The 13279-nt window shown below is 48.7% G+C and overlaps 1 protein-coding gene across 1 annotated transcript; it reads left to right on the forward strand.

The window, feature by feature from the left end:
- The first annotated feature begins 1912 nt into the window (after window positions 1-1912).
- On the forward strand, window positions 1913-13055 carry LOC144889438 (uncharacterized). Its single transcript, XM_078769663.1, has 2 exons — window positions 1913-1953; window positions 10593-13055. The coding sequence occupies exon 2, from the start codon at window positions 10596-10598 to the stop codon at window positions 12549-12551; it is 1956 nt and encodes a 651-aa protein (XP_078625789.1). The 5' UTR covers window positions 1913-1953; window positions 10593-10595; the 3' UTR covers window positions 12552-13055.
- Window positions 13056-13279: the final 224 nt, after the last annotated feature.

Here is a 13279-nt window from a genome sequence, read left to right on the forward strand (position 1 = left end):
GGGGGACCGGGGGGGACCCAAGACCGGGGACCGGGGGGACCCAAGACCGGGGACCGGGGGGACCCAAGACCGGGGACCGGGGGGACCCAAGACCGGGGACCGGGGGGACCCAAGGCCGGGGACCGGGGGGGACCCAAGGCCAGGGACCGGGGGGACCCAAGGCCGGGGACCGGGGGGGACCCAAGGCCAGGGACCGGGGGGACCCAAGGCCAGGGACCGGGGGGACCCAAGGCCAGGGACCGGGGGGACCCAAGGCCGGGGACCGGGGGGACCCAAGGCCAGGGACCGGGGGGACCCAAGGCCAGGGACCGGGGGGACCCAAGGCCGGGGACCGGGGGGACCCAAGGCCGGGGACCGGGGGGACCCAAGGCCAGGGACCGGGGGGACCCAAGGCCGGGGACCGGGGGGACCCAAGGCCAGGGGACCGGGGGGACCCAAGGCCAGGGACCGGGGGGACCCAAGGCCGGGGACCGGGGGGACCCAAGGCCGGGGACCGGGGGGACCCAAGGCCGGGGACCGGGGGGACCCAAGGCCAGGGACCGGGGGGACCCAAGGCCGGGGACCGGGGGGACCCAAGGCCAGGGACCGGGGGGACCCAAGGCCGGGGGACCGGGGGGACCCAAGACCGGGGACCGGGGGGACCCAAGGCCGGGGACCGGGGGGACCCAAGGCTGGGGACCGGGGGGACCCAGGCCAGGGACCGGGGGGACCCAAGGCCAGGGACCGGGGCCGGGACCGGGGGGACCCAAGGCCGGGGACCGGGGGGACCCAAGGCCGGGGACCGGGGGGACCCAAGGCCGGGGACCGGGGGACCCAAGACCGGGGGGACCCAAGACCGGGGACCGGGGGGACCAAAGACCGGGGACCGGGGGGACCCAAGACCGGGGGGACCCAAGGCCGGGGACCGGGGGGACCCAAGGCCGGGGACCGGGGGGACCCAAGGCCAGGGACCGGGGGGACCCAAGGCCGGGGACCGGGGGGACCCAAGGCCGGGGACCGGGGGGACCCAAGGCCGGGGACCGGGGGGACCCAAGGCCGGGGACCGGGGGGACCCAAGGCCGGGGACCGGGGGGACCCAAGGCCGGGGACCGGGGGGACCCAAGGCCGGGGACCGGGGGGGACCCAAGACCGGGGACCGGGGGGACCCAAGACCGGGGACCGGGGGGACCCAAGACCGGGGACCGGGGGGACCCAAGACCGGGGACCGGGGGGACCCAAGACCGGGGACCGGGGGGACCCAAGACCGGGGACCGGGGGGACCCAAGACCGGGGACCGGGGGGACCCAAGACCGGGGACCGGGGGCCGTGGGGGACGTGGGGGACGTTACTGCTCCTTTCCAGAAACGCTTCCATAGGAATTACAAACGCCGCTTTACCTCACCACTCTTACACTCTTTTCGCATCCACAGCCCCAATTTTCCCATGGTGTCCCCGAGCGCATCACCAATATAACTTCACGAGGAAACATAAACGTGCCTCGTATTCCTGATCGTATTAAAATCCCGACACAGAACGTTTTATAATCGCTAAACAAACGTGCAAAACGCATCCAAACATCACCTTACCGCGAGGGTACCACCAATAACCAGGTCGGTGCGTCCCCGCGTCCCGCACCGTCTCCACGTCAGCTCCACAGCCTCCACCTCCACCGTCCACGCCAATTTAATCTTCTCGGTCAATTAATCATCCAAACGTCTCTACAAACATCAGTTTTATGATCATTGATGTTTACATCGAAAGGACTATGGACCTGTATAAAATGTAACGGACCTTTCGAATTATTTAACACTAAGTACATCATCATGGCCGCTATGGCACGTATAAAATACCACGTGGGTAAAACTAAAACCTTTCATCCCACAGCGTCCGAGAGGGCGTGGCTCCGAGTCCGGCGGGGCGTGGCTCTGGCGCACTGGGACGAGCGTGGGTGGGCTTCTTCTTCAGTGTCAGAGGGTATGCGAGACGATTGCAATGCCTCTGTCTGTGTCTGCGTGTCTACGTCTATATATGTTTTGTTTTTTTTATAATGTTTTTTTGGTGCGATACTTTAAACATAGGAGGGACTGACTCCCCATGGAGAATATTTTATTAATAACTCTAACATCATGTCACATGGTATGGTAGCCATATTGTATTAAAGGAAGAAAATTGGACAGCGTTTTCTCCGAAATCGCTAAACAAAAAAAAAATCAAACTTGGGAAATGTCATCAACTCCCCATGGCGTATATAAGGTTATAACGACATCACATCATCATTGAAGTGGTATTCCAGCCATAATTGGTTGAATCGCCGCTCGTCTTGTCTGAAAGGCGAAGAAGTCTGACCATGTTACTCCGCTGCTTGAATCTTTACACTGGCTGCCTGTCTCTGCTCGTGTGCAATACAAAATTTGCACACTATGTTATTATTATAAATCACTAGCAGAAGTACCCGGCATTGCCGGGCGGGGGAGGGGCGGGGAACAGGGGGGGGGGGGGAAAGGAACGGGGGGGGGGGGAGCCCCTTGGCAAAGCGAGCGATTTTTTTTTCCATAGCGTCATAGCGTCATATCGTTCATAGCGTCATAGCGTTTTTTTTTTCATAGCGTCATAGCGTCATAGCGGTCATATCGTTCATATCGTTCATAGCGTTTCATAGCGTCATAGCGATTTTTTTTTTCATAGCGTCATAGCGTCATAGCGTCATAGCGGTCATATCGTTCATAGCGTTTCATAGCGTCATAGCGATTTTTTTTTTCATAGCGTCATAGCGTCATAGCGTCATAGCGGTCATATCGTTCATAGCGTTTCATAGCGTCATAGCGATTTTTTTTTTCATAGCGTCATAGCGTTCATATCGTTCATAGCGTCATAGCGATTTTTTTTTTCATAGCGTCATAGCGTTCATATCGTTCATAGCGTCATAGCGTCATAGCGTCATAGCGGTCATATCGTTCATATCGTTCATAGCATTTCATAGCGTCATAGCGATTTTTTTTTCATAGCGTTCATATCGTTCATAGCGTCATAGCGATTTTTTTTTTCATAGCGTCATAGCGTCATAGCGTCATAGCGGTCATATCGTTCATAGCGTTTCATAGCGTCATAGCGATTTTTTTTTCATAGCGTTCATATCGTTCATAGCGTTTCATAGCGTCATAGCGATTTTTTTTTCATAGCGTTCATAGCGTCATCACGTGATCGCTCTGAGCGAATCAGCGCCCACCTGCTCTGATCCGTTGATTCCGTGCGCTGAAATGCGCTGAGGTAAATATGAATAAAAAATATGGATCTTCAAATATTTTGAGTTCGGCCATGTCTATGCCAAATATCAAGCACGTAAGCCTCTCCGTTTAGGAGTCTATCGGTAACATTACACACACACACACACACACACACACACACACACAAACTGTGTTTTATATATATAGATTGTGTGGAACGGGACCTCACTATCTCTCCGATTTGCTCACTCTATGAACCTCGGCGACGGCTTCGTTCAAGCGACGACTCTATGACCTTAGAGCCGCCGCGCACCAGCACCAAGTCGTTTGGCGAGAAAGCCTTTTCCTTTGCTGCACCTCTGCTCTGGAATGACTTGCCTTCCTCTGTTCGACATGTTGACTCTCTTCCTGCCTTTAAAACCTCCCTCAAAACCTATCTGTTTCACAAGTCTTTCAAAGTCTAATAGTGGGGGGGCCAATGTAGCAGATTGAAATGCCCGGTGAAATTGCTTGTTAATTTTTGGACACTGGTTGGGCTGTCTTTAGGGATGATATAAGTTCTAGAAAAAATATGTCTCCAATTGTTTCAAGTTCTTTATGGCGGCCATTTTGGATTTTCAAAATGGCGGATGTCGAAAACGTAAAATTCCATTATCTTGGCTTCTAAATGACCTAGAGTTTCGATTCTGGTGTCCAGTTGTACATTTTTGGGGATAGAGAATTGAATGAAACCTTCTTTAATAACCTACAAGGGATAAAAATAGGTTTTTATGGCACAGCCGAACCAGTGTCCAAAATCTAACTTAATGCACATCTATCTTAATTGTTATTTGTTATTTGTATGTTCCAGATTCGTGACCCTGAGCTATGATGGAGCCAAAAAGCAAGAAAACCAAGAAAGAAACTGATTTCACACTTTGCATTCAGTGCCAGGATCCCCAAGGTGCACTAGTGACTGAGCCAGCACTGGGCTCATATGCAAAGTTTCTCCAGTTCATCCAGGAGAGGGCACGATATGGTGATGCCGACTTCAAACAGATCAGCGAACGATTAAGCTGTTTCACTGCCACTGACTTGAGGAACAATAAAGCAAAGTGGCACCGGGCATGTTATGGATCTACATGCAACACTGCTCACCTGGAGCGTGCTAGAGTTCGCCACCAGAAAGCCTGCGAACATGGCGACACCCAGCATCTTCATAAGAGGTGTGGACGTCCTTCTTCTGCACCTGCCGCTGCAAGTACCTCAGGTTCTACGCAAGACGAGACTCTTCGCTTCACACGTTCATCATCAACTCCATTCAACAGAGACCTTTGTTTCTTCTGTCAAGAGGTCACTAAGGAAAGTGTACATGTTGTATGCACGTTCAACGCAGGTAAACAGCTGAAGAAAGCTGTTGAAGAAGGCAGCAACCACAAGTGGAAAGTTCAGCTGAGTGCTGCCATCAGTGCACATGATGCTCATGCGATCGACGTCAAGTATCATCTCCCATGCTGGGTGCAGAATGTCCAACGTGCTCCCAAGAGTGGGACATCAAGTGATGACAAAGAACACATACTGCAAGAAACTAATGTTATCAAAATAGCCGCAGACATTGAGTTTGTCAGCCTTGTTCGCTCTCTACTCCAAGCTGGTGAAATTCTCAACATGTCTGACCTGAAGTCGGTTTACTCCAGGATTCTTGACAATAATGGTGTGCACAATGTCCCATCACCTACTACCCAAGGCATGAAGGAGAAAATCAACTCTCACATTGATGACGTTCACTTCATGAAACCAAAACGTCGAAACGAGTCAGACTGTGTATTCTCCACTGCCGTGCGTGATGCAGCTGTCGAAGATGCAATGACGAAGACAAATGAAAAAAACATCGAACAACTGTTTGAGAGTGCCTCTGTTCTCCGCAGTGCCATTGCTTGTCAGAACAAGCACCCATGGCAATTTGAAGGAGAAATGAACACTGATGATGCTGAAAAGCATGTACCCAAAGTACTCTATGCTTTCCTCCGCTGGCTACTGGAAGGACCAGCCACGAGCATTGAGCCAGAGACTATGCGCTCAGCCACTATTCATCGAGATGTTATAACCATCAGTCAGAACATCATGTACGGCTACAAGTCAAGTCAAGATAATCCAAAATGGCCGCTATAAAGAACTTGAAAAAAATGGAGACATATTTTTTCTACAACTTCTATCATCCCTAAAGACAACCCAACCAGTGTCCACAAATTAACATTTGAATTCAACGGGAAAACATTGGCCCCCCCACTATAAGTCCTGTTTTCCCCATTTAGTCTACTTGCCAGCAAGGTGAACCCGGAAATGTTGAGTACCCCAAAGTTTTAAGTTAGAAATGTACAGTATGGGTCCCCAGCACTTAGAAACTGCCGGATGCTAACTTGCATATGTTGGGCAATTAGCAAAATTAGCATTAATAGCATTAACCCTATCAAACATAGGCCTGGGACACTGAAATTTATGTTTCGCTCTATTGCTCCACTTTTATTCACAGGTATTAGAGGTAACAAAGGCACAAGTACCAAAGGTAACCATACCAAACTAGAATAATATGACTATGGGTAAATAATATCCTCAAAATTAAAACACAAGTATACCCAAAATTATCAGAGCTGAAAAATATGTGCATGAGTTACACAACATAAAACTTCCATCAAGAAAGAGCGTCTTGCACTTCTACTACTCTGCACTGTTATAAAGCATATCCTCATCATAAAACTCATCCTCATCGTCTTCATCTTCTTCTCCTGACTCTACATTCTTGTCATATTGCTCTTCTTGCTGTGAGTGTGTGAGTGTGTTGCAACATGTACTATCAGAGCCTTTGCAGAAGCAGTAGCTGGTACAGGCCAGGCCTGCAGCTACGCAGCTTCACTTTGCTGTTAAACAGGGCTTTAACCCATCCCTTTAACCCCTTTAACCCACCCTTTAACCCAGCTTTGCAGCTACAGCTGATCATTTCCAACACGGCAGGAGGAGCAACGGGGCTTGCATCCAGGATGGACATGATGACTTCCTCTCCCTTCTCGCCTTCCTTCTTATTCCATCCAAACTCTGTTATGTCCACAGCTGGTGGGCTAGGGCAGTCTGCTGCTTTCCAAAGCAGCACCTGTAGATGGGCACGCCGTCCATGGAGGAGAGCGTTGCGCTCTGTAGGAGGCAGTGTCTTCAGTGCTGGGGGGGTTTTGCGCTTTCGGTAGATGTCATATCTGGCGACGTTCAGAGATGCCGACTCCCTCTCATTGTACAGAGCCAGGAAGAAACCACTCACTGCCTCTGTAATCTGTAAATCAGTAGCTCCCTCCTCTCCGATGAAGTGAAGCAGGTCACCAGGTACTACTCCCATGGCCTTGAGTGCGGACACCTTCCCTTTCCCCGCGGGATAGGAGGTGGTGTCACATCCGGAGAGAGCATGCATAGCCAGGATGGAGCGACACTGCTCACCGAGATTCTCTACTGTCGAATTGATGTTGAGAATAGTGCCATCCCATCTCTCCATCTGCAGGTTACATGTGATACCCACCTTCCAGCACCAATACACCATGAGTACGAAAACATCAGTGTCGTCGCTGAGAATGCGGACAGTTTCAGCTCCGCGACCGGCTGCATCCAACATGTATGAGATGAGGGAGACGTCAGCCTCGTCATGAGTGACAATACTGTCTGCTTTGCTGACCATCTTGATGTGATCTCCTATGCTGTGTGTGCACAGGAGCTCACCCAGTCTCCGTTTGTTTGTCTTGTTCTTCATCACTTTGTCACGGCTAGGTAGAGGGGTTGTCAGTGAGAGTCGGTACTCTGTTGAGCTCTCCCCAGCTCTTCTCTGCCTCTCGTGGTCTTTGGCAGAGACTTGCTCATACCGGTCAAAGATGACAAATGTTTCGGTGATGTATCGATTAAGCCAGCGCCCCATGCTGGCTGCGAGGTCAGCCACAGTGCCTGACGATGGCCACACCACGTGGTAGATGAGCTGCGATGCATCAACGAGTACAACATGTGGTGGGTGGGGATTGGGGGCAAGGATTCCAAGACGCTGGACGATCACAGACTTGTTACCCTTCCTGAGGCATCCATACTCATCGATGATGGATGCAGGGACCGGCCGAGCTCGTAGTCAAAGAGGGCAGAGAGCTCCATTCTTCTCTTGCTCCCCACCACCAGCAGCCGAGCAAACAACGCCTCAAGGTCACATATGATCTTCGCATTGACCTTCACTCTTTTTTTGGTGAATGTCATTGTCACCACCTTATTTGAGATGGGCGCATGAAATCTCTCAGGAAGTGATGAATAGAACAGTGTGCTCATGTCCTGTCCGATCTTCAATGCATCTTGCACATTCACCTTTTCATCTGCCACCTGGCCATTTATGATATGGTGGAGGGTCGCGGTGTCTATGGTGAGTGGATGGGAGTTTTCCTGTAGCACTCTCAGGATTTTAGCCCGGTCCTCCGTGTCCAATTCCCGCCGTCCTTTACCCTCTGCTTTGTGTCTGTTGGGCTTCATTGTCTTATCCGGTGCTTCAGCATCGTCGTAAATCTCATCCAATGACTTGGAGAGATTGGAGCAGATGCCGAAAGATTGGATCCACACGGCGACCTGCTCAGGGTTGGTGGAGATGCCCTTCATGCCTCCTACTCCCTTCCCTTGCTTGACACATGTCTGCTCCCCAAACATGTCTCCACTCACTGCAGCTGCACCATCAGAGTGGCGGCACACATGGCCTCCAGCGTAAAGGTCATCCGTGGCAGTAGCAGGAAGGTACTGCATGTCGCGCAGATGCCATGTGATCCATCTTGCGTAGTGGTGATGACCGGCAGCAAAGAAATAGGGCAGCATCTTTTCAGGCAGTGTTGTTGCAGCATCCAATCACCCTCTCTTTCTGCTCGCCAGAACCTGTGAGCTATTAGGGTCGGGGTGATGAAACAATCCACCCATAGCCGGCCTGTGGGGTGCTCTCTGGCTTTCTCCAGGAATGCCGTTATCTGCTCGTGAGTCTTCTCTCCCTCCTCTAAGAAGTCATGAAGAAGAGCAGACACAACCATACGGAAGGCTCGCATAGCCTTGGGCCAGGCCTTCCCGTTGAAGATGGATTTCAGGCCTCCAAATGATGCACCGACGAGCTCCTCCACACCTGTTGAATTCATCAGTTGTCCGATTGAGCCGATGAATGACATGAGAGTGTGCATCATCCCAGGTCTGAGAACCTTCAGTGTCCCAGGCCTATGTTTGATAGGGTTAATGCTATTAATGCTAATTTTGCTAATTGCCCAACATATGCAAGTTAGCATCCGGCAGTTTCTAAGTGCTGGGGACCCATACTGTACATTTCTAACTTAAAACTTTGGGGTACTCAACATTTCCGGGTTCACAAGAGGGCTCTATAGGCTTGGCAAGTAGACTATTTGGTTTGAGGTGGGACAGAGATCGAGAGTATGTCTGTGTACATGTGCGGGGGAGAGAGGGGAGGAGGAGGGGGAGTACACATCTGTCGTTTTTGAATGGGGAGGGAGAGGAATAGGGCAAGAGTGAAGGTGTGTCTGTGTGTGTGTATGTTTGTGTGTGTGTGTGCGGTGTGTGTGCGTTCGCATGATAATGTAAAGCGCCATGAGGGTCGTTTACTCTGCTTGATGGGGCTATATAAGACTCCTTTATTGTTATTATTATTAATCGAAATCTTTACCTAAAAAATCTGAAACTTCATATATCTTGATCTACAACCCAAAGTGAGCGAAGAATTAAATGTATGACAACATCGGTCACCTGGTCTGACTGCAATGTAATCTTACATTAGGGACAGGGCCTTCTCCATCGCTGCTCCCACCCTCTGGAACTCACTACCTCACACCATCAGAGACTCCTCCTCACTCACCACAGTCAAAACATCACTCAAGACCCACCTGTTCAACACTGCATTCAACATTTAACCCACAGCATTTAACCCCTGACTATCACTTCTCCTTCCTTTTGCTTTGATTATTTACCTGTTGATTTTTGTCTTTTTGCACTGTTTTTTGTACTCTGTCAAAGCGTCTTTGGGCTTCTTGAAAAGCGCTAAATAAAATAAATGTATTATTATTATTATTATTATTATTATTATTACACTGACGGACATATTAGAGTGAAAATAAAAATGTAGAAAAAAAACCTTCTCCAGAACCGCTTAACAGATCCGTGCAAAACTTCATGTGTCATACACGATTGATTAGGCATGGGGAATGTAGTTTGAAATATTTTTTTCATATTCATAGCGGACGATGTGCGAAGTGGTTGTTGTGGTGGAGAGTGGGTGGGAGATGCAGGACATACTGGGGGAGTGGAAGGAGGGATTTGAGAAACATGGGCTAAAGATGAGCAGAGAGAAGATGGAGGTGATGTGAGTTGGGCAGCAGAGAAAATAAATTAATATCAGGTGAGAGGGGAAGAAGATCAGACAAGGAAATAGGTTTGAGTATCTGGTGTAACAGTGACCGGGGATGGTAAGTCATTGGCAGAGGTGCGGAGGAGGATTCAGGTGAGTGTGAATGTGTGGAGGAGGGTGGAGGGAGTAATGGCAGACAGAAAGATTTTAAGGAGATTGAAAGGAAAGGTTCTGATGTCGTGCGTAATGCCGGCCTACCTTTACGGTCTGAAGATGGTGGCACTGACAGGGAGGCAACAACAGAGGCTGCAGGTTTGGGAGAACAACCAGGTCAGGAGGATTGTGGGAGTGAAGAGGTGGATAGGAGAATGGATGAACTGAGGTAGGAGATTGGTGTGCAGATGAGCTTGATGGGAGATTGGTGAAATGCCGGCTGAGATGAGCTGGACACTTGGTTGTGGATGGGGGGGAGAGAGAATGGCAAAGAGAGCGGATATGTCGAGGGAGCAAGGTAGGAGAAAAAGAGGTAGACCGTGGTTGAGATGGGAAGATTGTGTGAAGAGGTATACAAGTAAGGTGGGGGTAGTTGGGGGCTGGATAGAGTTGGTGGAGGACAGAGCGGAGTGGAGGAGTATCGTGGTCAAGGTAGGGCAGGTGCTTGGTGTTATATCGGACCTCAACACTTATAGTAAGGGAAACATATGAAAATCTGTTAACTAAATTGTTACCAAAAAATTTCTTCACCAATATGTTTGTAAAGGTGTGTAATAACATGTGTTAAAATGTTGAAGGTCAACTCCCGTGGGAAACCCAGAAAAAAAGCTGTTGAATTCGGGTACCGAAAAATTATTTTCGAGAATTTTTATTTTTTTAAATCGGCCCTTAAGTAACTTATGAGGGGTCAAATATGGGTTTTTCATGATTCTGAGTTGATTGTTAACATTTATATTTCACCACAGACACTCCTTTGTGGAAAAATAATTTCTAAATATATCTCATTTTCTACTTTGCAGGACATGGAGTCTAGCAATATGGATGAAGACGTTACTCCACCTGTGCTCAATTGCTTCATCTGTGCACGCTCGGATACACCAGCTGAAAGGCTCATACAGGCAACTCCAAAGGGATACTCAACTTTATTGAAACAAGTAGAAACTGTCGAAAATGTTACTGTTGTGGAACGTATGAAGGAGGCTCAAAAGGAAGGAAAACTGAGGTACCACCAGAAGTGTAAAAATGATCTGTACAACAACTTTGTTGCAACCACCAAGAAGTCAGCTCAAGCATCAAAGGCAGAGAAAGAGTCATCAAAGTTGAAGAGAAGACGCACTACTTGTGAGTTCAGTTCATCAACTGGCTGCAGTTCTAGAAGATCACAGTCAGTTGACCTCCTGTATAAGGATGTATGCATTCTTTGCAACCAACCAGCCCAGCTCTACAAAAATAATCCAGCACAAGCTAGAAAGAAATACAGAGTGCCAGATAATTTGACTGCAGATACACTGAAGGCAAGCTTGCTGAAGACAGCACGGAGTCGCGGGGATGACTGGGGCACTGAAGTCACTGGACGCCTGGAAGGGATCAACGACTTGGTAGCAGAAGAAACACTGTACCATTTGCGATGCAAACTTATGTTTGCGAGAGGTGACAGTTTGTCCAAGACTGATGAGGAAGGAAAAAGGAAGAGAGGACAGAGGAGTATTGATGAGGAGCGAGAGGCAGTTTTTATTGAATTCTGCGAATGGTTAGACTCAGAATTAGAGCATGGGGTAATGAACATGGACCAAGTCCATGAAAAGCTGCAGGAGTTTGATCAGTCACCAGAGAAGAGCCTTTCTTATTCAAAGCATTGGCTAAAGATAAAACTTCTAGAGAAATACGAAGACACCTTGTATTTCACAACACAGGAAAGAAGGGCAGATGTACTCTGTCTCAAAGATGGCACCGACAATATTCTGCGAGAGCATCATGCTAATCTTGACCATGGAGATGAGAAGACTCAGATCATAAAGACGGCACTCAAGTTCATATCCAATGATATTGCCTTGATTGATTTAGGTCCAAAGTCATACCCGACCACACACAGTATGACTGACATCGATAGTCAGTTGACACTTGTTCCTGCAAGCCTTCAGATGTTCTTGAGACCGATTGTCAAGACAGACGAAAGAGTTGCCGTTTGGGGGCAGAATTTTATTAAGGCCTGTCGACCTCGGTCTGGAGTATTGCCACACCAAATGGGGCTTGCCATACAACTTGATCATAGATTTGGGTCAAAATGGATGCTCAACAAGTTCCACCGGCTGGGATACACTGAGTCTTACACGGAGACACAAAACTACAAATACTGCTTCCTTAATAGTAGGAGTGGAGATGATGTTCCAGATACTTCTGGCACTCTTGACACCATTGTGGAGGAAACCGATGAACAGATCAATGATGAGGTTGCGGTTGATGCTGCGCTTGAGGATCAATCAGTGATGACAGCCAAAGTGCCAGCCAGTGAAAGTGAATTGTCAAGTAATGATCAGGTGGTCTTTATGGAGGTTGGGGAAACAAACAATGCAGTCACTCAGTTTGTTGGAGACAATATAGATTTAAACATTGTCTCTATTCACGGAAACACTCCCTTTCACTCAATGGGTTGGATCGAAGTCACCTCTCCGGCACCACCTTTGCCAGATCCACAGACAACAGCAGCTTTCCCCCGGGTGAAGTTGAAGGCACTCGACAAAGCTAAGATCCTGAGAGGAACTGAAGTAAAGATTATTCCATTTACGAACAGGAAACAGATAGGAACGAACGCGATCATGTTTCTCCCCCTCGCTGAGCTTTCCTCCTCCCTGGCTCATGATCAGCCACTCCTCACTCCAGGTGACACACTCTGGGCAGCGGGGTGGGTGATCAAAGCCAACGATCCTGAGTTCCCGGGACTGGATCCTTCTACAGAGCATGTCTCTGAACCCCAGTGACTATGGATGGACAATAGGTGTGCATGGGTATGAGCCAGTTCCAACACTGGACCCCACGGCTCCTGAGGAGCTATTGCAGTTCACGAGCTGTAATTGTCATGGAGATTGCAGCAACCGGCTATGCAGCTGCAAGAAGAATGGGGTCACGTGCATCTCGGCCTGTGGAGTCTGTAATGGCATTACATGCAGAAACTGCAGTCATGATGTTGTTGAGTCTGAAGAAGACATAGACAATGACTGTTGAAACTTCTGACATTGTGAATGAGAAATAACTCTTGAGTATTATATATGTATGTGAAATAAAAGCTACTTTGTGTGTAAATGTAAAAGTGAAAATATAAATGTTAACAATCAACTCAGAATCATGAAAAACCCTTATTTGACCCCTCATAAGTTACTTAAGGGCCGATTTAAAAAAAAAAAATTCTCGAAAATAATTTTTCGGTACCCGAATTCAACAGCTTTTTTTCTGGGTTTCCCACGGGAGTTGAACTTCAACATTTTAACACATGTTATTACACACCTTTACAAACATATTGGTGAAGAAATTTTTTGGTAACAATTTAGTTAACAGATTTGTGAAATATCTCATAAAATGCCCTTACTATTAGAGGGAAAAGGAGGAGAACAACAAGTTCATTGATGCAATTTAGCATTAATTTGCGCAAAAGTGATCATTAAATTTCCCAATAATCAATCAATAATTAATAAAACTACGGATAATGGCA

Source organism: Myxine glutinosa, unplaced genomic scaffold (genome assembly GCF_964187855.1).
Source record: "Myxine glutinosa unplaced genomic scaffold, kmMyxGlut1.1 SCAFFOLD_3809, whole genome shotgun sequence".
Classification (NCBI taxonomy): domain Eukaryota; kingdom Metazoa; phylum Chordata; class Myxini; order Myxiniformes; family Myxinidae; genus Myxine; species Myxine glutinosa.